The following is a 24,798-nucleotide window of genomic DNA, read 5'->3' as shown; positions in this document are numbered from 1 at the left end:
TTCAGTTAATGTTAAATGTCCTGATTTCTTCAAGGAAATAAACTAGTTATAACTATTATTATTTTTAGTTCTAAGTATTAAAGGGTAGAACATTTCATGGACAGTGAACTATTTACCACTCCAGGTTTCCTTTGGATCTTTTTAAATTTACATAACTTTTTGTAAAATGTGAAATTAGATCCCAAAGAAACTGTTAACCACTTTTTAGCCCCTTAATTTCAATTGGATTTGTTCTGAACCATCAAAGCCCTAATAATTTCTTAGTTGAAGGAATTCATTGACCATCTCTTAGCAACTGTCACTCTTTCTGTGAGTATTCTAATTTTTACACTAAAGAGAATGCTTCAGCACTTTGTAACCACAGCATTGGCTTTCATTTAATCTGAAGATCTTCACTGAGTTTTTGTTCTTTATGTAAATTTGAAGAGGCTTGGCATTTGATGGTTATTGATAGCCACACAGGAGTTTTTCAGGTAGAAAAATGGGTTGTCTTTTGCTCTCTTAAGAGACAGGGTAGAAGAAGTTGTTATATGTGTGAGACACCTTTTACTTATGTTTAGGATGGCGGTGGGACAAACAACATGAAGAAAGGTATAGTCAAAAGATAAGGGGCAGAGAAGGCTTAAGTAAGACCTGCGGGTTTCTGCATTAACAAAAAGAAGAGAACATGAGATGAATAAAACTGTTCTTTGTATTGAAGTTGTGTTGCAGACATTGAACACAGACTTGCATTGCCTTTATAAACTACCATGTCTTATTACTATATAATCTAAACGTATCAACAAAGATTTATTGATCTTTATTGTATACTGTATGCTCTTTAAAACAGTTTCTTCCTCTTCTAGGTTGTTAGGGTCAAAACCATATCTTTACTACATTACATGGTAATGTGGGTAAAAATCAAGCTTTCTGAGGAAGAGGTTATCCATAAGAAGCATAAAATCTGATGCTCTTGCAATTTGATATAAATATTTTTATTTTCAGTTTTGCTCCAGTGATGATATTCAGACTCTAAAAGTAAGAGGCATCTTGATCAATTGTTTCTCAAAAAGCTTCTAGCAAGGATTATCCTTGTTAATAAATTGGAGAAGAATAAACTAAAATTGGCCTAGGTTGAAATTAAGCATTTACCTCTTAAATTTGCATTTGAAAATAGTTTTAAAACAGATCAAGAGTAGTATTTTGAGCAATGGAAGGGCTGAATTTGTATGTTTAAATAGTCCCACTTAGGGTGCCTGGGTGGCTCAGTAGGTTAAGCGTCCGATTTCTGCTCAGGTCACATGATCTTAGGATTCATGAGTTTGAGCCCTGCATCAGGCTCTGTGCTGACAGTTCAGAGCCTGGAGCCTGCTTCAGACTCTGTGTCTCCCTCTCTCTCTGCCTCTCCCCCACTCACACTCTGTCTCTCTCAAAAGTGAATAAATATTAAAATTTTTTTAAATAGCCCCACCTAGGTGCTTTACATAAAGGTGGCTTCTTATTGATGGCTAGGAAATCTAAGTGGTTTAATATATGTTAAATGGTTGCACTGTATCTCTTGTTTCATTAATCCTTTCTTGTAGTGTGTCATTTCTCCTGTTAGCCTGTGGAAAAACTGTGTTTAAACTAATCTTAAAATTGAGTGACTTTTTATATCAGTGCTTCAAAAGGTAGCACTGGTTGTGTTCTTTTTTTAATTTTTAAAAAATGTTTTATTTATTTTTGAGAGATAGAGACAAGCGTGAGCAGGGGAGGGTCAGAGAGACAGGGAGATACAGAATCGGAAAACAGGCTTCAGGCTCTGAACTAGCTGTCAGCACAGAGCCCAACACAGGGCTCGAACCCACGAACCGTGAGATCATGACCTGAGCCTAAGTTGGACGCTTAACCAACTGAGCCACCTAGGCACCCCATGGCTTCTTTCGCTTAGTAATATGCATTCAAGTTTCCTCGATGTATTTTCAATGCTTTTTTTTTTTTTTTTTTTAGCACTGAGTAATATTCCATTGTCTGGATGTAACACAGTTTTATCCATTCACCTACTGAAGGATATCTGGGTTGCTTCCAAGTTTTAGCAAATTTACAAATAATGCTGCTATAAACATCTGTGTGCAGATTTTTGGGTGGAGGTAAATTTCACCTTATTTGGGTAAATATTAAGGAGCATGATTACTGGATCATATTGTGAGAACATGTCTAGTTTTATAAAAAAAACACCAAACTATCTTCCAAAGTGGCTGTTACCATTTTGCATTCCCATCAACGATGTATGTGAGTTCCTGTTGATCCACAACTTTACCAGCATTTGATGTTTTCACGTGTTTTAGATTTGAGCCATTTTAATAGGTTGTGTAGTGGTATCTCGTTTTAATTTGCAGTTCCCTAATGACATATGATATTGAGCATCTTTTCATAGGCTTTTTAACCATCTGTGAATTGTCCGTCTGTGTCTTTTACCCATTTTTTCATTGGGTTGTTCATTTTCTTGAGTTTTAAGAGTTCTTTGTTTTGGGGCGCCTGGGTGGCTTAGTTGGTTGAGCGTCCGACTTTCGCTTGGGTCATGATCTCACGGTTCGTGGGTTCGAGCCCCGCGTCGTGCTCTGTGCTGACTGCCACCTCAGAGCGTGGAGCCTGTTTCAGTCTGTGACTCCCTCTCTCTCTGACCCTCCCCTGCTCACGCTGTCTCTCTCTCTCTCTCTCCTAGAAATAAATAAAAATATTAAAAAAAAATAAAAATTAAAAAAAAAAGAGTTCTTTGTTTTAGATAAATAGTCCTTTATCATATAGGTCTGATAAATATTTTGCAAATATTTTTTCCTAGTCTGTGGCTTGTCTTATCTTCTTGAATATTCTTTTTCTTTTAAAAATGTTTTTTGGCTTTGGGAACAATATTTTTAACTTCTGCAGAATAATTATAATATTATAAAAGAATTTGGCCTTTTAGAAGTTCATGTTTATATTCCATATACACAAAGCATTGATTTTGCATATCAGTCTTCCCTCACAGACTTTGAGATTTAAATATGCTTTTTAGAGACATGAAGTAAAACTTGAAAATATGCCTTGATAAATTTTTCTTCTCTGTAACAGCCATTCATACTACTACAAAGATGTGGGAAATGAGCCATGAGGAACATAAGATCATTATCCCATTGAGAAAACATTTATAACACTCCTGCATCCGTCTTTCCTCTTCCAAAAAAAAGTGTCAAATAACTGACTTCATAAAAACCACTGGAAATGCTAGTATTCAAAATTCCTTTCTAGAGTAGTGTGTACCAAACACAGGGTTTGGTAATTTAATAATGATTTGTTTCTCTAAGACACAGAATTCTAGAAACTGAGTTTTAATGACAGTAGTATAGTTTTCTCACTGTGTGTAGCCTGCATTGAAAAGAAAAACTTGCTGTAAAATATACAGGCAACATATTTTATGTTGTTTATTTGCATAAAGGGGGCTATAATGATTTAATCCTTTCATCAAATGAATATACCTAGAATAGTCTAAAAATCAAGTCTTATCTTACCCCCTCCATTGTTAAAGTTCTTTGTTCCCTGTCTAATTGGGTTTACAAGGTAGTATTTCCACGCCTTGGTTGTTATGTTAATTCACTGGCTCCTTTCTTTGAAAAGGATCCAGTTTCTGGCAAAGGAGCCCAGTGTCTTCTCTAACCACTGTTTTCTTCTCTGTTCTACAGAGTAGTAACTATTTAACCTTGAAATGAGGGAAGATAGCTTAGAGTGTGAAATGGAAAGAGAACAGTTCAGAAACAAGAAAGCCAACAGAATTTAGGAGAACAGGGAATAATACATCTTATAAATGAATTGAAGTTCGTTTTTGTTTTTGACTCTGGAAGCTTTAGCTTTTTTGTGAATAACACGTGGATTGTATTTTTTTAATCATAATCCAGAGCAGGTAAAGTTGGCTGATACAACCATGTTTTTCTTTTGTTTTAAGTCTTATATTAAATACAGAAATGTGTAAGATGTCAGTGTATATTTTTATTAGATATTTTCCAGAGTAACCAAAAGCTTAGAAAGTAATCTTTTGTAAGTAAAGATTTACTTACATGAGTTTTTCTCAACTGGAGATTAAGGCTACAGTGTACAATGGCTTATTGCTGGAAAGTACAAGTAAGTACCAGAATTGCAGTACTGTGTTATTTTAGGAAAAATTAAATTGTGTAACTATAGTTAGAATTCTTAATAATTTTTATTACTACTTATAGTCTAAATTTTATAAATTTAAGTTGCTAGAAATTAGATATTTGGAAAATTATATTTGAAATTATATTTGAAATTTTAAAAATTTCATCACTGAATTAATAGAAACAAATTTGAGTTTGTCTTACTGACATAAGACACTGATTATATTGTATATTTTTCAGGCAGAATTAAGCCTAGAGTATAATGCATCCTTCTCTATCTATATTGGTATATTAATGAGAACATACCTATCTTTTTTATTAGGGATTTTTATGTCATTGCGAAGAAATAAATCGATACTGTTTTTTTGCTATTTATAATGAAGATACATTTTCAGTGTAACAGAACAAAACATTAGTATGCAAAAGATTGCCCAGACTTCAGAGGTGAGCGTAAATTCAGAGTTGAGGGATTGTGTAGGTGTGACAAACTGGCAGATCCACACATAGCTTGTTATACATTCCTGTTTCTCCTACCCCAGAACCTAAAGTTTTTCTGCTTCAGACGGACAGATTTACTATACCACAGATTTCTTTTTCTCTAAAAGGTAGAATCTGGTCTTATAATAGATCTTCAAGTCTTCATCTTAAAAATATATTTTGTAATATGTCTGTTTTCACTTAGTGAACAGGGTTATTTTTTAAATATGCTCTATATAAGTGGCTCAAGTTATATTCTTACTGAAATTCAATGCTGACAAACATCCTTAAGATAAAAAAAAGTTTCAGAAATTCTCATTATTTTAGCATTAGTATATCTGAAGTGCTTTGTGTTCACAGGAAGAACAGGCAGCAAAATTGAAAGCTGAGAAGATCAGAGTTGCCCTGGAGAAAATTAAAGAGGCTCAAGTGAAAAAGGTGATATTTGGGCGTTTTCCTGGTTTGGGATTTTTAAAATCAGATTGATAAAGAATTGCCTTGCTTATATAACATACTTCTAAGGTATGGAGAGATAGAGGGGTACTTCTTCCTAATATTTTTTCACATGTATTTTTGGAGATAAGATGTATTATAAAGAAATAACTTTGTTTTAAATTCTCCTAAAAAACTAAAACACAATACTCTTATGATAATCTTACCTTTATTATAATTTTTAAAATGCTTTAAATTTGTTTAGGTAGGTTATTTGATACCTAATTTTAAAGTTTCTTGCATAATAAAGTCATTATTTGTGTTTTAATTTATATATTTAAGAACATTACAGAACATTGCTTGATATTGGAAGAAATTTCTAGAATGCCTATTTTTGGTTTGTATTTAATTTCCTTTTTATCTGTTATAGTTGGTGATCAGAGTTCATATGTCTGACGACAGTTCTAAAACAATGATGGTGGATGAGAGGCAGACGGTGAGGCAAGTGCTGGACAACCTAATGGACAAGTCCCACTGCGGTTATAGTTTAGACTGGTCACTTGTAGAAACCATCTCTGAATTACAGATGGGTTAGTAATGTAATTGCTTTGCTTACTTTTTCATTTCTATGTAATTCTAACAGTTTGTATGTTAACAAAAAACACTTTGAGACATCTATATGTATTTTTTTTCTGTATATAACTTTGGCTTTTATACACTACCTTTTTTTTCCATCAAGTGTTTTGAGATTTCTTTGAATACAATATCATTCCCTGTTCACCTCAAATCTTATGGCTAAAACAGCTTTTCTTTTTTTAAGTAACAAAATACGTTTTCCCTTCAAGTTACTGCATAGATAGATACACTTGCTAAAAATTGTTATATTTATTCACATTTGTTCTGAATTCCTTATTTTATTTAAAACACATCTTGTTCTTTCTTTCTTTTTTTTTAAATGTTTATTTTTGAGATAGAGAGGGAGAGGGAGAATGTGAGTGGGGGAGGGGCAGACGGAGAGGGAAACACAGAAACAGAAGCAGGCTCCAGGCTGGGAGCTAGAATCCACAAACCATGAGATCATGACCTGAGCCAAAGTCTGATGCATAACTGACTGAGCCACCCAAGTGCCCCTGTTCTGAATTCTTTAGACCAGCATTTGACTTTTAGGGAAATCATAAAGCACATCTTTTTTATTTTTAGCTAAATGAACTAAATCTTAGTGTTCTATGATTTGTAATTTAGTGTGGTGGTTTCTAATTTTAAAAGTTCCTCATTTTTAATGCCATCATTGACTCTTAAAGTTTTCTTTTTATAATGTGTGATTATAGCAACCTAGCAATTATTACTTTATTAGGTATTATTGAATCAGTAATCAATTTCAACTTTCTATTTTATTTTAAAAAGTATTTGCATTGCTCTTACTACTTCTTATATCTTTAAATATTTCATAGCAGTTTGCAGAGAAATAAAAGTTTAAGTATTCCTTTGTCTCAGAACCCACATACATCTCCTCCAAACTAAACCATAGTTATTAGTTTATTAACATGTATAAAATATATTCTAATAATGCTCATAACTATTCTTACAGAATTAGAAAAGTTTAAGTTTATAGATTAGGCATTCATGGTACACAGAAAATGTTTGGATGCTATTTTTTAGAATATATCCATGGCTATAGGTTAAAGACCCATATATGTAATATTTCTCTATTACAATTGGTTACAGTGTTAGGAAACTATTACTTAATCATATATGGCACAGTGCTTCAAACATAGTATTGGATCACTCGGTATTTGTTGAATAAATAAAACAAGGGACTACTAAGTACCCAAAATAAAATGGTGAAAAGAAATTATAAGAAATGTCAATTATTTGATTAAACAATAAAGGTTATTAAGGATGAAGAAACAGGGGCGCCTGGGTGGCTTAGTCGGTTAAGCGTCCGACTTTCGCTTAGGTCATGATCTCGCGGTTTGTGGGTTCGAGCCCCGCGTCGGGCTCTGTGCTGACTGCCAGCTCAGAGCCTGGAGCCTGTTCCCATCTGTGACTCCCTCTCTCTCTGACCCTCCCCTGCTCACGCTGTCTCTCTCTCTCTCTCCTAGAGATAAATAAAACATTAAAAAAATAAAAAAAAAAAAGGATGAATAAACAAAATACAAAATGCACCTGTTTGCAAAAGACCTATTACCTAAAGACACAGAAAGATTGAAAATAAAAGGAATGTGGAAGATACTCACTAAAAGAAAGATAACTATGTTAAGATCAGACAAAATAGACTAAGCAAAATGCATCACTAGGAAAGGAAACCACACATCTTCACCAGGAATATGTAATCATTCTAAATGTTATAATGGCATTACAATGTAGAAAGCAAAAGTTAACTACAAGGAGAAATCCACAACCCAGTCTTTGTAGTAGAACTTTATCACCTAAGAATCTCTTCAGTGATCAGTATAATCAAACAGACAAAAAAGGATATAGGAGATTTGAAAAATAAATTTGGTCTAAGAGACATATGTAGAACACTGTTAACAGGACAATATACATTCTTTTCAAGCAGAAATGGAATATTTCCAAAAATGGATTCAAATGTCAGTCCCTAAGCACCTGACAGGAAACTTCAAAAAATCCATATCTAGGATGTGTTCTTTGAATATGGGTTCAATATATAAGACATGTTCTTTGATTCCGAATTTGGAAATTAGAAAATACATTTAAAAATTTAAATGTAAAATAAAACCAGTAGACCAAAGAAGAAATCATCTTGGAAATTTTTAAAATGATAAGAACTAAATACTATTGGAAATCCTTAATATAATAATTTATAAAATCCAACTAATATGCTGGGGGGTGTTTTGTTTTTGTTTTTTCAAGGGTGGGACGGGAAAGGTTGAAGGCTTGAGAAAGACATAAAACTCAGAAGACCTAGATTTTAGTCCCAATTCTTCCATGTAGCATCTGTGTGACTTTGCTGAAATCAATTAACACCACTGGGCATGTTTCCTTATTTGAAAACAGAGGGAAGACCCAGACAATCTCCAAGGGTCAGGGGGCATAATGTTAGGTAAAATTCTGTGGTTCTGCTCTGAATTACTTCACAAGGTTGTATATCTTTGATGCAGGTCTGATGAATACTAACAAAGTATTGATATTTTGTCTTTGGACAGAGAGAATCTTTGAAGACCATGAAAACTTGGTTGAAAATCTTCTTAATTGGACAAGAGATAGCCAAAACAAGCTCATATTTATGGAACGTATAGAAAAATATGCACTTTTCAAAAACCCACAGGTGAGACTGAATAACTTCCAGAAATCGTGATTTCTAAATGTTCATCTTACATTATTCTATTACTTTTAAGTTAATAAAGTTAAAAAAAACAACAAAAACAACTGACAGCCACCTGGTTGGAGCATTTTGGTTGCAAAACCTCATGGGAGTATTCACTACTGAAGTGGAAAGTCTGCTGGGTCCCCAGTGTCAGGCCTCAAAGAGGTTACCAGTCTCACAGAGCCAGATGGGGTGGGCCCTTGAGGCAGTAGAAGGAACTCCAGGGAGATACCAGGTTTCTGCTCTTTGTAATCCAGAGCTGTTGAACTCATTTATTTGGTGAGCTTCTCATCTATAATAGAAAAGTACTTTCGTATTTAAGTTCTCTACTTCCTCCATTTATCCAGTTGACACTTTATTCTTGACTTTTTGAAAAATCTCAATAACCTTGATTATAAAATGATTCCACTTTTTATTGTAAGTTACCTTAATTTATTTGCTTAATTATCTTTGCTTATTTCAGAATGTTTGAGTTAATACTTGCTAGTACACAAATATTTTATAAAAATCAGTAGGTAAGAGAAAACTCTACTATAAAAGGAAGTAATGAAAAATGGTTGCAGTGTTAAAAGTATTAAATAATTATCCTTCAGACAGCTTAATCATGACACATCTTTACCACATATTTTTAGTGAACAGTACACCTTTGGGAATATCAATAGATCTTTTTATAGGTGATTGTGAAAAAGTTTTTTATAAGGCTAATAATTTGAATTCAGGTTTCAGTTGAGTCAAGCAAATGATATTATGATAGTCTCAGAGAATTGAAAATTTCTTCTTTTAAAGCCAGAACATAAATTTTTTGTATCGGGGTCAGTTAAGCTTAGCATCTTTTAAGGAAATTTGTCTTAGTCTACTAAATTTATAAACCTTTCAGTTCCTTTCATTAGTTGTACAAAACATTTGCCAGCTCTTACATGTGGTATCACCTCAGGATTTGGGGGAGGGCAGTATATGGAATAGTTCAAGATACTGGGTAAAGTAAGGAGGCCGCCAGCATTTAAGCATTTTACCCCTGATGCTCATGCACCAGTTACTTCTCAGAGCAGTGCTCCCCTCATCCTGTACAAGAAGACACAATTGTTAAATCTCTAGAAGAAATCCTATATGTACCTGTTCCAAGGGAATAATAGGTTGGATTTATTCCTTAACTTTCATTTATTTATTTTTCCAGAATTATCTTCTGGGGAAAAAGGAAACCGCTGAGATGGCAGATAGAAATAAAGAAGTGCTGTTGGAGGTATGACTCTTTACTCCCCTTACCCCCTTTTTGCCTGCACATTAAAATACTAAGCACCTTTTTAAAGTCATATATCAATGCTATATATTCATAATTATACTTACAACTAGAGAAGCCTATCTTCCACCATAGCCTGAGGGGGAGAATTCAACTATGTGACTCTTAGGCCACAGAAGAACCTCTTAAAATCTGTTATTTTGCCAAGTAATTGTATTAGTAAACTAAAAAGGAGTCATGAGCTGTTAGGAGCAGACAGGAGGAGGAAAAAGACTGGTCAATGAAGGAGATGATTGTGGTGCTTTATCTGCTCACCCAAAGAGAAATTGGAATATACTTAGTTATTTACAAAATATTTCAAGCCTTACCTTTAAATAACTCAAATAATTTTAAAAATCATGATCTTTTAAGATATACACATACATATATACACACACACACATAATACACCTTAATCTTAATAAAATAAATTCAAACATAATTCAATTTTTAGCTTTTTGGCCTTTGGTGATTTTAGAGAACTAAAATCAAAGAAGTTATAAGTGGGGCGCCTGGGTGGCTCAGTCGATTAAGAGTCCGACTTCGGCTCAGCTCGTGATCTCATGGTTCGTGGGTTCGAGCCCTGCGTCCGGCTCTGTGCTCACCGCTAGCTCAGAACCTGGAGATTGCTTTGAATTCTTTGTCTCCCTCTCTCTCTGACCCTCCGCTGTTCACGCTGCCTCTCTCTCTCTCTCTCTCAGAAATAAATTAAAAAAAAAAAAACATCAAAGAAGTTATTAGCATATTTGAAAACCAGAATAAACTCTTACTTAGCAATAATACAATTAGGAAAATGAAGATCAGCACTCAGTTGTTCATAGTGATACTAGTTGCAACTAAAAATCCTCTTTGTAATTCCTGATTTCTCTGTACTTGGGAAAGAGAAAAGTTAATGTAGGCTCAAAATGTTCTATGTTAATATTTAGTGAGGATTTCTATTTTTCTTTACCAAATACATGATTGGTTTTTTAAATTATATTTTTATCTAAAATAGACATTGGAATTCACAATTTTGAGTTTGTTTACATTGCTTTCAACTTAGTTTTAAATCTTTAGGAAATAAATGCCCTTTTAGTTTTAGACTCCTATAAATTGGTAATTTTTAAATTGTAAAATTTAATTACTCAGCATGTTGCTTTCTTTTAAAATCTAGTTTGACAGCTAATCTAAATATGTTGTTAATTTGGAGAAAAAATAAAATCTAATGCTTATGTTAGCTCTGACACTTTTATTAAATTTAGTGTTAGTATGCTGTTTACAGATGCATTTAAATCCTGTTACATGCAGCTCAGTTGACAATTCAACTTACTTCAAAACAGTGTTAGGTAGGAACATCTGGGTGGCTCAGTTGGTTGAGCATCTGACTCTTGATTTTTAGCTCAGGTTTTGATCTCAGGGTCATAGGGTGGAGTTCTGCATCAGGCTCCACCCTGAGCATGGAGTCTGCTCAAGATTCCCTCTGCCCCTCGCCCCTGTGCATGTGCGCTCTCACGTGCATGCTCTCTCTCTGTCTCTCTCTGTCTCTCTCCCTCTCCCTCTTTCTCTCAAATTAAAAAAAAAAGGGGGCAGCTGGGTGGCTCGGTCATTTAAGTGTTCGACTTCGGTTCAGGTCATGATCCCCTGGCCCATGAGTTCGAGCCCCGCATTGGGCTCTGTGCTGACAGCTCAGAGCCTGGAACCTGCTTCATTCAGATCCTGTGTTTCCCTCTCTCTCTGCCTCTCCCCTACTCACACTCTGTCTCTCAAAAATGAATAAACATTAAAAACAAATCTTTTTAAAGTGTTAGGGTGAAAGTTCATAGGGATAGCCATCATAGTTTCAAAATAAATCTATATGATGTTTAGAATAGAATGTTCTGAGATAAAATTAGCAATATGGTTTTACTACAAACCCATTTTGGTTTAATTATAGTGTCATGAATTTCACAGGGTAAAAACAATTTTGTTTTGAGAATCCAAAGATCACATGTCTTTACAAATCCTCTTCTTATTTTAGGAATGTTTTTGTGGAAGTTCTGTAACTGTACCAGAAATTGAAGGAGTCCTGTGGCTGAAAGATGATGGCAAAAAGTCCTGGAAAAAGCGTTATTTTCTCTTGCGAGCATCTGGCATCTACTATGTCCCTAAAGGAAAAGCAAAGGTGTGTCCTTTCTGTTGGCTTTTGAGCTTCCTCATATGGCAGTTGATTTTAATTTGTAATGAGTATGCTGACAGGGTGAATCCAGGCTCTGATGGTTTCAGCTCTTTTAGGACACCCAGAATATTGCTTTGTTTATTGATCTGTTATTAAAAAAAAAAAAAAAGAAACCTGAAAGTATTCACACTTCGGTCATTCATTGGGCCCATCTCAATTCTCTTGCCATGATTGAAATCATACTTTTATTTATTATTTTTGGAACTTCTGTCACAGTGGGTTTTGGGTATTACTGTTTGGGGAAAATAGCTTTTTGGAATTTTAGGCATTTCAGCCTCACCGGGATAATATGCTCCTGCTGAGGGCCCGTTTGTTTGGTAGCTGTCACTTCTGTGCTTACTAGCAGCCAGCACTGTTTTAAACTCTTTGCTGCATCATCTAATCCAATCTTAACCACTAACCTAAGAGGTATATTTTGTTGCCTGTATTTAAGGTGAGGAAACCCTGACTTGGGAATCATTGTACTTGAGATATGCATTACCAGCACTGAACTACATGATTTTTAAATTTTTTTCAAGAGCTTTGTTATACTATGTTGTATTTAATATACTATATTGTATTTAAAGTCTCTTTAGAATGCCACCCTTTTCAAGCAAGTGTGTTCATTGTGAATGGCAGGAAGTGAAATGGACTTCCTTTTTGTTGCATTATGGATTAAAGAAGGAACATTTGTAGAGAATCTCACTGTCTTGTTATCTACAAAATATCACTATTTCCACTTGGCAAAGTTTTTATTCTCAACTAGAAACTGTTACCAGGTATAATATTTGCTTGTTTATACATTATTGTTAATTCAGTCTTTTGGGTGTTTCTGTCTTAGGTCTCTCGAGAACTGGTGTGCTTTCTCCAACTGGATCATGTCAATGTTTATTATGGACAGGACTATCGGAACAAATACAAAGCACCCACAGATTATTGTCTGGTGCTAAAGGTAAAGATATTTCTCTTTTTAGGAATTAAAAATTTCTTTTCAGTGTTTATTTTTGAGAGAGAGAGAGAGACAAGTGTGAGCGGGGTTGGGACAGAGTTAGACATAGGATCCAAAGCAGGCTCCCGGCTCTGAGCTGTCAGCACAGTACCTGACCTGGGGCTCGAACTCACGAACCGTGAGATCATGACCTGAGCCAAAGTCGGATGTTTAACCAACTGAGCAATCAAAATGATGAAACGTTTTGATCATTTAGGTTACAGCAGCAAATAATTTTTTAAAAGTCATTACAAAGTAGCTCAATTCAGTAGTTTTCAAAATGAAGTCCAAGCTCCCCTGGGAGTCCCTGAAACTCTATCAAGGGACCTGTGGTGTCAAAATTTCTTTTCCAGTAATGCTGAGATGTTATTTGCCTTTTATGCTTTTGTTCTCTCACAAATGTATTAGGCAGTTTTCTAAGAGGTTACGCTACCTGTGATGATATCTTTGCTCTCTTAGGTAATAGAACATATATTTGTATAATTTTGTATTTTAATTTTTCTCAGTTTTAATTTGTTACAAGGTAAGTATCTGTAGACATAACCCATATAAGTGGAAAGTTTGATAACATGAAGACAGAGGTAGTTATTTCAAGGACTCAGCGTTGTCAGTGAGAACCCAAATTCTTTCCTTCTTTCTCGATTCCATCTTCTGCCTATCAGCTTATCCTCAGGCTGGCTCACTTCACAGGTACAGATGACCACTGTAGTTCTAGGCATCACATGGATGATGCACCCATGATGCAATGGATCTAGAAAAATCCAGCAGTAGAAGAGGGACTATTACTCCCTGTGTTTGGTTTCTTTTAAGAGGGAGGAAATATTTCCCAGGAGCTACCAACAGTGCTTCTCTTGAAAATCATTGACCTGAGTACATGCACACCTTTTTTTTTAAAGATTATTTTTTAAATTGAAGCACAATTCTCATATAGTGTTATAATACTTTCAGGTGTTCAATATGATTCAACAGTTTATACATTTCTTATTGCTCATCGAGATAAACGGTACTCTTAATCCCTTTTATTTCTTCCATTCCCCCACCCATGTCCCCTTCACCACTAGTTCTGTGTATTTCAGAGTCTGTTTTTGTCTTTTCTTCTTTGTTCATTTGTTTCTTAAATTTCACATATGAGTGAAATCCTATGTTATTTGTCTTTCCCTGACTTATTTCACTTCGCACTATACTCTGTATGTTCATCCCTGTTGCAAATGACAAGATCTCATTTTTTTTTTTATGGCCGAGGAATACTCGTGTGTGTAGTTATATACATACATACACACACACGCTATGTCTTCTTTATCCATTCATCTATCATTGGACATTTGGATTGCTTCCATAATTTGGCTATTGTAAATAATGCTGCAGTAAACATAAGGGTGCATATAGTTTTTAATAAGTGTTTTTGTTTTCTTTGGGTAAATACCCCATAGCAGAATTACTAGATCATATGGTAATTCTATTTTTAATTTTTAGGGGAACTTCCATACTGCTTTCCACAGTGGCTGCACCAGTTTGCAGTCCCATCAACAGTGCACAAGGGTTCCTTTTTCTCTTTATCCTCATAAACACTAGTTATTTCTTATGTTTTTGATTTTAGCCATTCTGACAGTTGTAAAGTGATATCTCATGGTTTTAATTTGCATTTCTCTGATGATGAGTGATGTTGGACATCTTCTTATGTGTCTGTTGGCCATGTCCCCTGCTCATTTTTTGATCAGATTATTTGTCTTTTTGGGTATTGAGTTGTGTAAGTTCTTTATATCCTTCAGGTATTAACCCCTTATTGGACAAATCATTGGCAAATATTGTCTCCCATTTGTAGGTTGTCTTTTTGTTGATGATTTCCTTTGCTGTGCAAAAGCTTTTTATATTGGTGTAGTCCCAATAGTTTATTTTTTTAATAACTTTTTTAGCATTCATTTATGAGAGACAGCACGAGTGGGGTAGTGGCAGAGAGAGAGGAAGACACAGAATTCAAAGCACACTCTAGTCTCTGAGCTGTTAGCACAGAGCCCATCGCTGAGCTCGAATTCACAAGCTATGAGATCATGACCTTAGCTGAAGTCCGATGCTTAACCCACTGAACCACCAGGTGCCCCTCAGTAGTTTATTTTTTTTCTTTTATCTTTCTTCTCTGAGGAGACATATTCGTAAATATCTTACTAGAGCTGGTGTCCAAGAGATTACCACGTGTGTTTTCTTTTAGGAGTTTTATGGTTTCAAGTCTCACATTTAGGTCTTTAATCCATTTTGAGGTTTTGTGTATATGATGTAATAAAGTGGCTCAGTTTCATTCTTTTACATGTAGCTGCCTAGTTTTCCCAGCACCATTTGTTGAAAAGACTTTTTTTTTTTTTTTTTTTTTTTTAATTTATTTCTGAGAGAGAGCCAGCATGAGCAGGGGAGGGTCAGAGAGAGAGGTAGACACAGAATCTGAAGCAGGCTTCAGGCTTTGAGCTGTCAGCACAGAGCCCGACGCGGGGCTCGAACCCATGAACTGTGAGATCATGACCTGAGCCGAAGTCGGACACTTAACCGACTGAGCCACCCAGGCGCCCCTATCTTTTTCCCATTGTATATTCTTGCCTCTTTTGGCACAGATTAATTGACCATATAAGCATGGGTTTCTTTCTGAATTCTCTGTTCTGTTCCATTGATCTCCGTGTTCTTTATTTGTGCTAGTAATACTCTTTGATTGCTACAGGTTTGTACTATATCTTCAAATCTGGGATTATGATACCTCCAGCTTTGTTCTTCTTTTTCAAGACTGCTTTGGCTATTTTTGGTTTTCTCTGGTTTAATACAAATTTTAGTATTATTTGTTTTATTGTATGAAAAATGCCGTTAGTATTTTAATAGAGATTGTATTAAAGCTGTAGGTTGCTTTGGGTAATAAGGGCATTTTAATATTTGTTCCCCCCAATCCTTGAGCGTGGGCTGTCTTTCTGTTTCTTTGTGTCATCTTCCATTTCTTTCATTAGTGTTTTATAAAAGGTCTTTCACTTCCTTGGTTATGTTTATTCCAGTATTTTTGACTTAGCCTAATCAGAATTTATACCGTCAGGTAAACAGTGGACAGACTTCCAAACAAAATTGAGGCTCTTTCAAAAAAGAAGTAGGGGAGAGGAGATAACTATGAGGAAGGCAACAATGTCTGTTACAGCCAAAATTAATTATGACCACTATTATTTTCATCCCTTTTGCAGCTCCCAGAATTTTTAAGTCAAGAATACTTTTGTTTAAAGGGGTTTATGTTTGTTAGCTTATATAATAATTTATGTACTTCATAATTGCTTTTAATAAAATAGGTTAAACTAAGTTCATAATTTGGCTACCTATTTATGTATAAAAATATTCAGTGTATTGAAATAAACCATACTGCTAGGTACAAATAGTAGTAAAAATAATGGCTGTCATTTGTTGAAGAACTCTAGGGTTAACAGACACTGCAGTAGAAACACTGCATGTCAATGTCACAGATCTGTTCTAGAATCCCCATTTTTCAAAGACTATACTTTCAGGGATCATTTCTATAGTTTGTTACTAGAATCCCGATTTTTCAGATATGGAAACTGAGGTTTAGAGGAATCAATGTTCCTGAGACCACACAACTGTTAGTATTTAAGACCTGCCTTTTTTTTTACTGCAGAGTTTTAATTCCTGTGCATATGAGTTCTAACAAACCCAAAAATGCTGCCACACAGGATCTACACAAATGTAAATATTTATAGGATCTGATCCTATTTATCAGCTTTGGGCTGTAATGTCTAAGTCAGTTCTTCCAGTAAAATGCAGGATATAGGAAATATAATAGACACTTGTAGGAAGTACATTGTTTAGTGATTAGGTTTTTTAAAGACAATAATAAAAATAATGGGAAGAGCTTACCCATGAAATAGGACAATGAAGGAATAAATAGGATATACGTTATCTATTATCTGAAAGAGCTACATACTTGTTGGACACATGTGTATGCATGAATGTACATTTACTTGAAACAACGTTTCAAGTAATACTTGTGTATTGATATATATCAATACGTATACTGTGGTGATTGTTGGAATATAGCTCACTATACCCAGTTCTAAGTTTTTATTCCTAAAGCAATGAGGCAAAGTAACTTATTTTATTTAGTATATTAGGTAAGAAGGAAAAAATGGTTAGCATTTAGAGATGGAATAGGAACATGAACCTCAAACACCATCATTAAGAGAAAGATGTTATATATGATAAAGTTGGAAGTAGTAGGATGGAGTGTTATGTATTTTGTTTTTTAACTTCTTACATGTTAGTGAGAGAATTAATTTTTAAGCCTATTTGTGTTTCCAGAGTAATAAATGGGTAGTATATATTCAGTGGTTTTCCTTTGGCACTTGTATTGTGATTTTAGAGCATCATTTTTAGTTAGTTTTAAGAATTACTTGTCTCCATCGAATTTTTGGTCTAACCAGAGAAAAATAATCTGATAGCACAAATAGTAATCCAGAATTTCTTACTGTATTCTTAAATATTTTTATCTAATTTTCATATTTTTCCCATTAAAAAGTTTATTCATTTTTATTTTGAGAGAAAGAGCAGGGGAGGTACAGAGAGAGAGGGAGAGAGAGAATCCCAAGCAAACTGTGCTCTCAGCACACAGAGCCCGATGCAGGTCTCAAACCCACGAACTGCGAGATCATGACGTGAGCTGAAATCAAAAGCTGGAAGCTTAATGGACTGAGCCACCCAAATGCCCTGGAAATTTTTTTCTTTTATCAGAGAATGCAAACTTTCCAAATCCACATCATTTTCTTAAAAGCTATTAATTTGTTTAGGGGAACAATATGATGATATATTCTCTTTGCAGTCTTTAAGAATCTAAATGTGAAGCTTCTGGTTTTTGACAAAAATGTCTCTTCCATACTTGCTCTTAGCTCTTGTGTGATTTTTAAAGTGGTGGAATGGTAATGTGGGGAAAAGAGGAGAGAGGCATAATTTTTGGAAGAAGATTTCACCACTAATAAGACAGAAGTATGACATTTTAGTTAAGGGTACAGGCCCTGAAATGAGATGGCATGGTTTCAAATCCTAGTTCTTTCACTAACAAGCATGAATACATGAGCAGCATTGAGTGCTGTACCTCAGTTTCTCTTCATTTGGTGAAGATAGTAATATGTAACTCCTCAGGTTTTTCTGAGGGGAGAATGAGCTAATTAATATATGTGACATATTTAGCATAATGCCTGTATGTACTAAGTGCCAATAAATACCACTTTTTGTTTTAAGTAATCTCTACACCCAACATAAGGCTCAAACTCCTGATCAGAAGTCCCATGCTCTACCAGCTGACCCAGCTGGGTGCCCCAATAAATGCCGGTTTTAATAAAATAATATTTTGGTGGAACAGGCCACTGCCTGAGGTATTGGTGCAGAGCCTGGGTGACTGTAATGAAGGCTATACAAGGGATGTCTCTGTTACATGGGAAGTTGAAAAAGAGTTAGGAGGCCCTAAAATGAAGTATAAACTAGCAGATAATCTGCAGATACCCAAATAATCATATCATAATATTCTTCAGGGTATTATTTGGATTCCCAGGTTAAAGAAATAAGGGGAGAAGGATAGAAGGATACTTAAAGATCAGGCTAATAGTTCTTGCTCAGTATTTCTGTTACATGAATGAATGAGATAAAATTCCCCTTCTTTCTTATATGGAAAATACATCTCCCCTACCTGCCCTCCTTTGCTTTTTCAAGATTGCTATGTGATTTATTATAATGTAATTTAATAAGGAGGAGGAAATACATTCCGAGAGAAGGCTGTGGAACCTAAAGTATTAGGAGAGAAAACTGATTAAGTGTTGTTTTGCTAACCTCCTTTTTTGAGGATTTATTGTTTACAGCTTTAACTATAGCCTTTAAAAACTAAAATGGTTTTGGTATTAAATGTTTTGTTATAGGAGCTGAGCTCTCTAAAGCAATGTATATAAATTTATTTATAGAATAAAATAAATGGATTTAAATTTCTCACATTACAGACCAGAGAGATGGATTTTTTTTTTTTTTGAGAGGGAGGGAGAGAGAGACTGTGTGCATGAGGGAGGGAGTGAGAGAATCCTAAGTAGGCTCTTTACTGCCTAATGTGGAGCCCTATGTGGGGGCTTGATCCCACAACCATGAAATCATGACCTGAGCCAAAATCTAGAGTCCAATGTTTAACCAACTGAGCTACCCAGGCACCCCTGTGATCTTTAACAGTGTAGATACATAACATATTGGTGGCTGTCTATTTCTGCTGCATTGAGAACTTGTTCAAATTGCTTATTTTATTGATCTCATGGATTTCCACAATAAATATGGTTAGAGAATCTTTAAAGCCTCTCATAATTGAACATAATCATAAATATTTCCCCAGGTAAAATACAGCCATTTAAAATTTTTTTTCAGAATAACTGAAAAGAGAAGTAATAATTAACAAACATTACATCCAGAACCAAGTGTGATTTGGGGTTTTTCATTCCAGGTTGTGGCCCAGTAGAGTTAAAATACCTTAAGTCTGTTCTAGTACTTGAATTGTGTAGTTGGTCTGGTCAGTCACCTCCCATCCTAGCTGCAACTGAAAAGTACATTGGATTGTGAAAACTCATTCTGATGATGCAGTTGAAAAGCTGCTCATTCCTTGGAGGACACGTGCTGTGGGTAGAAGAGGTGCAGAGCAGTGCACAGTCCACAGAGGGCACCACTGTACCAGATGTGAGCGCCCACTTCTGTTGGAGGTGCTCTGCCCTGCACTTCATCCACTCCACACATTGGTTCACCTTCACAGAAGCTCTAGAGCTTTACCAAACACCCACTTGTTTGGAGTCTTCTGAACTCATGATTCCAATGGGTCAAAGTGGAATAAAAATTTTCCCTTTCTTGTTGGCCTTTGTTTCTCTGAAATATAGAAGGTATTTGGGAACTTCCCATGACATGAAGGTATTTTTTACCTTGCATATCTTGACCTAAAATGCAACACAAGTTTCTTTATAGTTTATTTTGTAAAAGTACTTATGGGCCATTTTATATGGCCGTATGCCCACATAAGAGATATAAATTATTTTGACCATTACTCTGATGGCCTGTAACTTGTCAGGGTATGTTTCAACTTTGATAGATGTTTTCTTTAGTTCTCCAGGGGACTGAATTAGACTTTGCCTTTAATCTTGCAGCACCCGCAGATTCAGAAGAAATCTCAGTATATCAAGTACCTTTGTTGTGATGATGTGAGGACCCTGCATCAGTGGGTCAATGGTATTCGCATTGCAAAGGTAGGGTGTTTTTGTTTTTATTTTTTTTGGTTTGATGATAGAAAAATGATGAGGTGTTTCATATGTTTTTGATTATCATGACAGTTGTAATCATTTCCTGTTTATGATTTGCCAGTGTTTTCTGAGTTTTATGTTTGAAATGTCTTTTTTCCTTGGTGAGGGGATAGGCATTTAACAGTTGGTATCCATGGAATCATACTCTTGGTAAAAGTGTAGCTTCACAGTGATTTATTTTGGCTCTGGAGAATGCATTATATAATTCTTCTATATATTTGGGCAGAGTTTAGCCCAAATGAAAGAAAGTTTCTGAGAATTAAATTGCTTCAAGGCGGGAGAAAGGGGATGAATAAGCATGACACCAGATTTTTAAGGCAGTGAAAATATTAATACTCTGTGTAATACATTTATACTGGTGAATATATGTCATTATACATCTCTTCAAACCCATAGCATGTACAACACCAAGAATGAACCTAAGGTCAACTATGGACTTTGATTATAAGGTGTTAATGTAGGTTCACTGATGGAAGCAAATGCACCCTCTGGTGGAGAATGTTGTTAAAAGAGAGATTGTGCATGGTTAGTAGCAGGTGCATATATGGAATTTCTGTACTTTCCCCTCAATTTTGTTGTGAACCTAAAACTGCTCTCAGAAGAAATTCTTGAAAAAAATTTTAAGGACTTCTTGAAGAATATTATGCGCATAATACAAGAAGGAATATTTATGCCCATTAAGTAAAAATAAAACTTATTATAGCTATAAAATCAGAGTTGCCTTAGAAATAACCAAAAAAAATCTTTTTGATAAGGAGCATAAATGAAGTGTTAACTTCTTGATGCCTTTCTTAAAATGAAAAAAAAAAAAGTAGATTAAAATATACTGGTATTAAAATAATTTTTGAAGTATTTATAGGTATTAATTTTAATACAAACTTTGAATCCGTAAACAGAAATGCACCCCCCTTTCTTACCTCATCTATCTGTATCATACCCAGTAAAGTTTACACGTCACCATTTACTGCCTTCTGTTTAGTATGGGAAACAGCTCTACATGAACTATCAAGAAGCCTTGAAGAGGACAGAGTCAGCTTACGATTGGACTTCCTTATCCAGCTCCAGCATTAAATCAGGATCCAGTTCTTCAAGCATCCCAGGTAGTTTGAAACGCTGAAAGCACTATTTACTACCAACATGAAGATATCTTTATAAACTGATGGCAGACCTGGTTATTTCAGCATGGTTCTTAAAAGCAGAGTTACACCTAATGTCTAAATTATAAAATAAATTTTCTCCTGGTTAGAGGGGAAAATATCATGGGCTCGATCACAGATGTATTTGAAATGGAACAGCAGTATAGAGTTGTAAATTCAGGAGTGTTTCTACATATTTGTAAAGTTTATTTAAAACTCAATCATACTAGGGCATCTGGGTGTCTCTGTTGGTTAAGTGTCTCTTAGATCTCAGCTCAAGTCATGACTTCATGGGTTTGTGGGTTAAAGCCATGCGCATCAGGCTCCGTGTTGGCAGTGTGGAGCCTGTTTGGGATTCTCTCTCTCCCTCTTTCTGCCTCTCCCCCTGTGCTCTCCTCTCTCAAAGTAAATAAATGAAAACTTAAAAAAAAAAAAATAATACTGCCAAAAAACAACTGTTGATGCATAATTGAGGAGACCAAAGTTGCTTGGAGAAAGCCTCCATACTGAGAATCCATGGTGAAATTACCCTCCTTACCATAGGATTCCTGACATTTCAACAGTGTGGAAATAATTAGAATTAGTTCAGTATCACCATTAAGGGGACTGTTTAAGTCATCAAACTTAACTAAAGTTTTCATAGGAAATCGGTGATACTCAAAAAGGTGCTTATTTTCAGATTCTCACATCCTTTAAAGAAGTATGTGGTGATCACACCTTAAAATAAGTGCTTCTTTCCCTTCAAAGTATTTCATGAATGATAACTATGTCCTCTAAAAGCAGAATGTTTTTATTTGTTCTTACCATATTATGAAAGAAATAATGACTTTAAGAGGTATTTGGGGAATAAACCTCATTATTTATTAGTACAACATATAAATTAATCTTTTAGTGTATGTTTTTACCTGGCTATGTGTATACACTTTAAGAAAATTCTACTTTTCAGAATCTGTTTTATTTTAGGATAAAATAAAAGCATGGACTTTATTTATTTAAAATAAAATTTTAAGTTTATTTATTTTGAGAGAAACAGTGTAAGTAGGGAAGAGGCAGAGAGAAAGGGAGACAGAGAATCCCAAGAAGGCTTAGTGCTGCCAAGTGCAGAGCCTGATGTGGGGCTTAAACTCACAAAACCATGTCCTGGACCAAAACCAAGAGTCAGAGGCATAACCAACTGAGCCACTTAGTTTCCCCAAAATACGGACTTTTTAAATTTTTGTAAATTTTTTTAATTTATTTCTGAGAGAGTGTGAGCAGGGGAGGGTAAGAAAGAGAGGGAGACACAGAATCTGAAGCAGGCTCCAGGCTCTGAGCTAGCTGTCAGCACAGAACCCAACACAGGGCTTGAACCCATGAACCGTGAGATCATGACCTGAGTAGAAGTTGGATGCCCAGCCGACTGAGCCACCCAAGTGCCCCATGACTTTTTAAAAAAGAAGGATTTGACTAAAAAGTTGTATGACTTTATTTCAACTCTAAGCAAAAACAAAATGGGGATGTGTATACACATGGGTTAGTATACCTACATATATTTCCTAGTACTGTCCCCAGAGAGGGCTAAGAGCAGTGACATCCCAGTGGCAATGAAAATACCGAGAGCCTAGATTTTGGTTTTCTAATTCCATTTTCCAGAACAAAGAAACTAGGGCTCTTTGGCAAATGGCTGATCCTAAGGCTGTGGCAGAGAATAAGAGGAGCCTGAAGCAGCTTATAATGAAGGAAATGCTCAAAACACACAGTGATAGGGCTGTGCAAAGGGACACAGGAGCCAACTGAGAGAGTGACCAGGGACCAAAGCTGGAACAATTGGAGCAACAAAATAACATAGTATAAGATCATAACCCAAATTATAAATAAACAGCCATCAGTCCATATTGATATAAATTCTTGAGTAAACAAATGGGGAAGAGACAGATCTTCTGTATGGAAGAGTTCTAAGTGGTTTATGCAGACACTCTTTCCCCATAGAGATGGAGCTTAATTCCCCTCTCCTTAAGTGTTGGTTGGGCAGAGTGACTTGCACGGTTGGGTGTGGGGGAAGGGGAGTAACTACAGAGCAGAAACCTGTCAAAAATTAGCTCAGCCAAGTTGTCCAGGTCATTATCTTCAGTAATATATCCTATTGATAGCATGTACCCTTTACATAATGTGATGAGATTGGCACTTTGATCTTCTTCCCCAAATTTCATAACTCCGTCTAATCAAGAGAAAAACATCAGACAAATCATAATTGAGAGACATTCTCTAAAATACCTGACCCAGTACTCCTCAAAACTGTCCAGGTCATCAAAAACAAGACATTATGGAAAAACTAGTGAAGTCCAACTAAAGTAATGTATTGATGTTGGTTCCTTAATTGTGACAAATGTACCATGGTAATGTAGCAAGTTAATAATGAGGTAAATTGGGTGATAAGTGAACTCTGTGCTAGCTTTGCAACTTTTCTTTAAATATAAATCTAAAACTCTTGGAAAAATGTTTATTAAAGAGGGGGCAGACACTTTTGAGATGATTGAGAAAGGCAAGGTAAGAATATGTCAAAAGTAAGATTTTAGAAAAAGAAATTAAGGGAAAGATTGAGAAAAAAGATGCCATAATGTATATTTTTTAATTTATATAACATCAATCAGGTGCTTCCACACGTTTTGTGAAGTGGTATGGTGCCTTTTCCTAGTCCAGCATCATCCCTTCTCTACACACTGTGTTAAGTATTCCACAGATTTGTAAACATAATTGCAAAATCATGTACGTTCATTTTGAAGAGAGCTCAAGGATTCACATGTTCCAGCCTCCTCTCTTATAGGCTGTTGTCCTGAACAGCAATTAAATGGGACATAGGCTAGTGAAGGTGCAGCTTTTTAAAAAACACTCAGCAATTACACAAGAAACAGTGTTGGTGAGGTTATAGAAAAAAAGAAACACTTGCGACTTGGTGAGAATGCAAATTGGTGCATCCACTGTGGAAAATAGAACTACTCTTTGATCCAGGAATCACACTACTGGATGTTTACCCAAAGAATACAAAACACTAGTTCGGAAGGATATATGCACCCCTATGTTTATGACAGCATTATTTACAATAACCAAACTATGGAAGCAGCCCAGAAGTTCATTGATAGACGAATAGATAAAGAAGATGTGGTGTGTATGCACACACACACACTGGAGTATTATTTGATCATAAAAAATGAAGTCTTGCCATTTGCAACAAGAAGGATGGAGCATGAGAAATACGAGGCTAAGCAAAATAAGCCAGAGAAAGACAAATACCATATGATTTCACTCATGTGGAATTTAAGAGACAAATGAACAGAAAAAAAGAGAGACAAACTAAGAAACAGATGCTTAACTATAGAGAACAAAACTGATGATCTAATAGGAGAGGTGGGTGGGGGCATGGGTGAAATAGGTGATAGGGATTACCGACTACACTTATCATGATGAGCACGGAGTAATGGGTAGAACTGTTAAATCACAATACTGTACACCTAAAACTAATAGAACACTGTATGTTAATATAC

At 35.4% G+C, this 24,798-nt stretch overlaps 1 protein-coding gene and 1 pseudogene across 1 annotated transcript in view; both read left to right on the top strand.

Annotated features, from left to right (window-relative positions):
* RAPH1 (Ras association (RalGDS/AF-6) and pleckstrin homology domains 1) overlaps nucleotides 1-24,798 on the top strand; it is a gene marked incomplete at its 5' end in the record, with an annotated part of 60,457 nt that overhangs the window by 24,109 nt on the left and 11,550 nt on the right. The window contains 8 exons of the mRNA XM_039222588.1: nucleotides 4,965-5,042; nucleotides 5,467-5,626; nucleotides 8,204-8,325; nucleotides 9,539-9,604; nucleotides 11,637-11,780; nucleotides 12,655-12,765; nucleotides 19,989-20,087; nucleotides 21,121-21,241. Coding sequence (XP_039078519.1) covers nucleotides 4,965-5,042; nucleotides 5,467-5,626; nucleotides 8,204-8,325; nucleotides 9,539-9,604; nucleotides 11,637-11,780; nucleotides 12,655-12,765; nucleotides 19,989-20,087; nucleotides 21,121-21,241 — 901 coding nt within the window. The remainder of the gene's footprint in view (nucleotides 1-4,964; nucleotides 5,043-5,466; nucleotides 5,627-8,203; nucleotides 8,326-9,538; nucleotides 9,605-11,636; nucleotides 11,781-12,654; nucleotides 12,766-19,988; nucleotides 20,088-21,120; nucleotides 21,242-24,798) is intronic.
* LOC120224367 lies at nucleotides 16,307-16,402 on the top strand (annotated as a pseudogene).

This window comes from Hyaena hyaena, unplaced genomic scaffold (assembly GCF_003009895.1).
Source record: "Hyaena hyaena isolate Hyena2069 unplaced genomic scaffold, ASM300989v1 scaffold_1166, whole genome shotgun sequence".
Classification (NCBI taxonomy): domain Eukaryota; kingdom Metazoa; phylum Chordata; class Mammalia; order Carnivora; family Hyaenidae; genus Hyaena; species Hyaena hyaena.
This window is presented reverse-complemented; position numbering and strand designations above follow the sequence as displayed.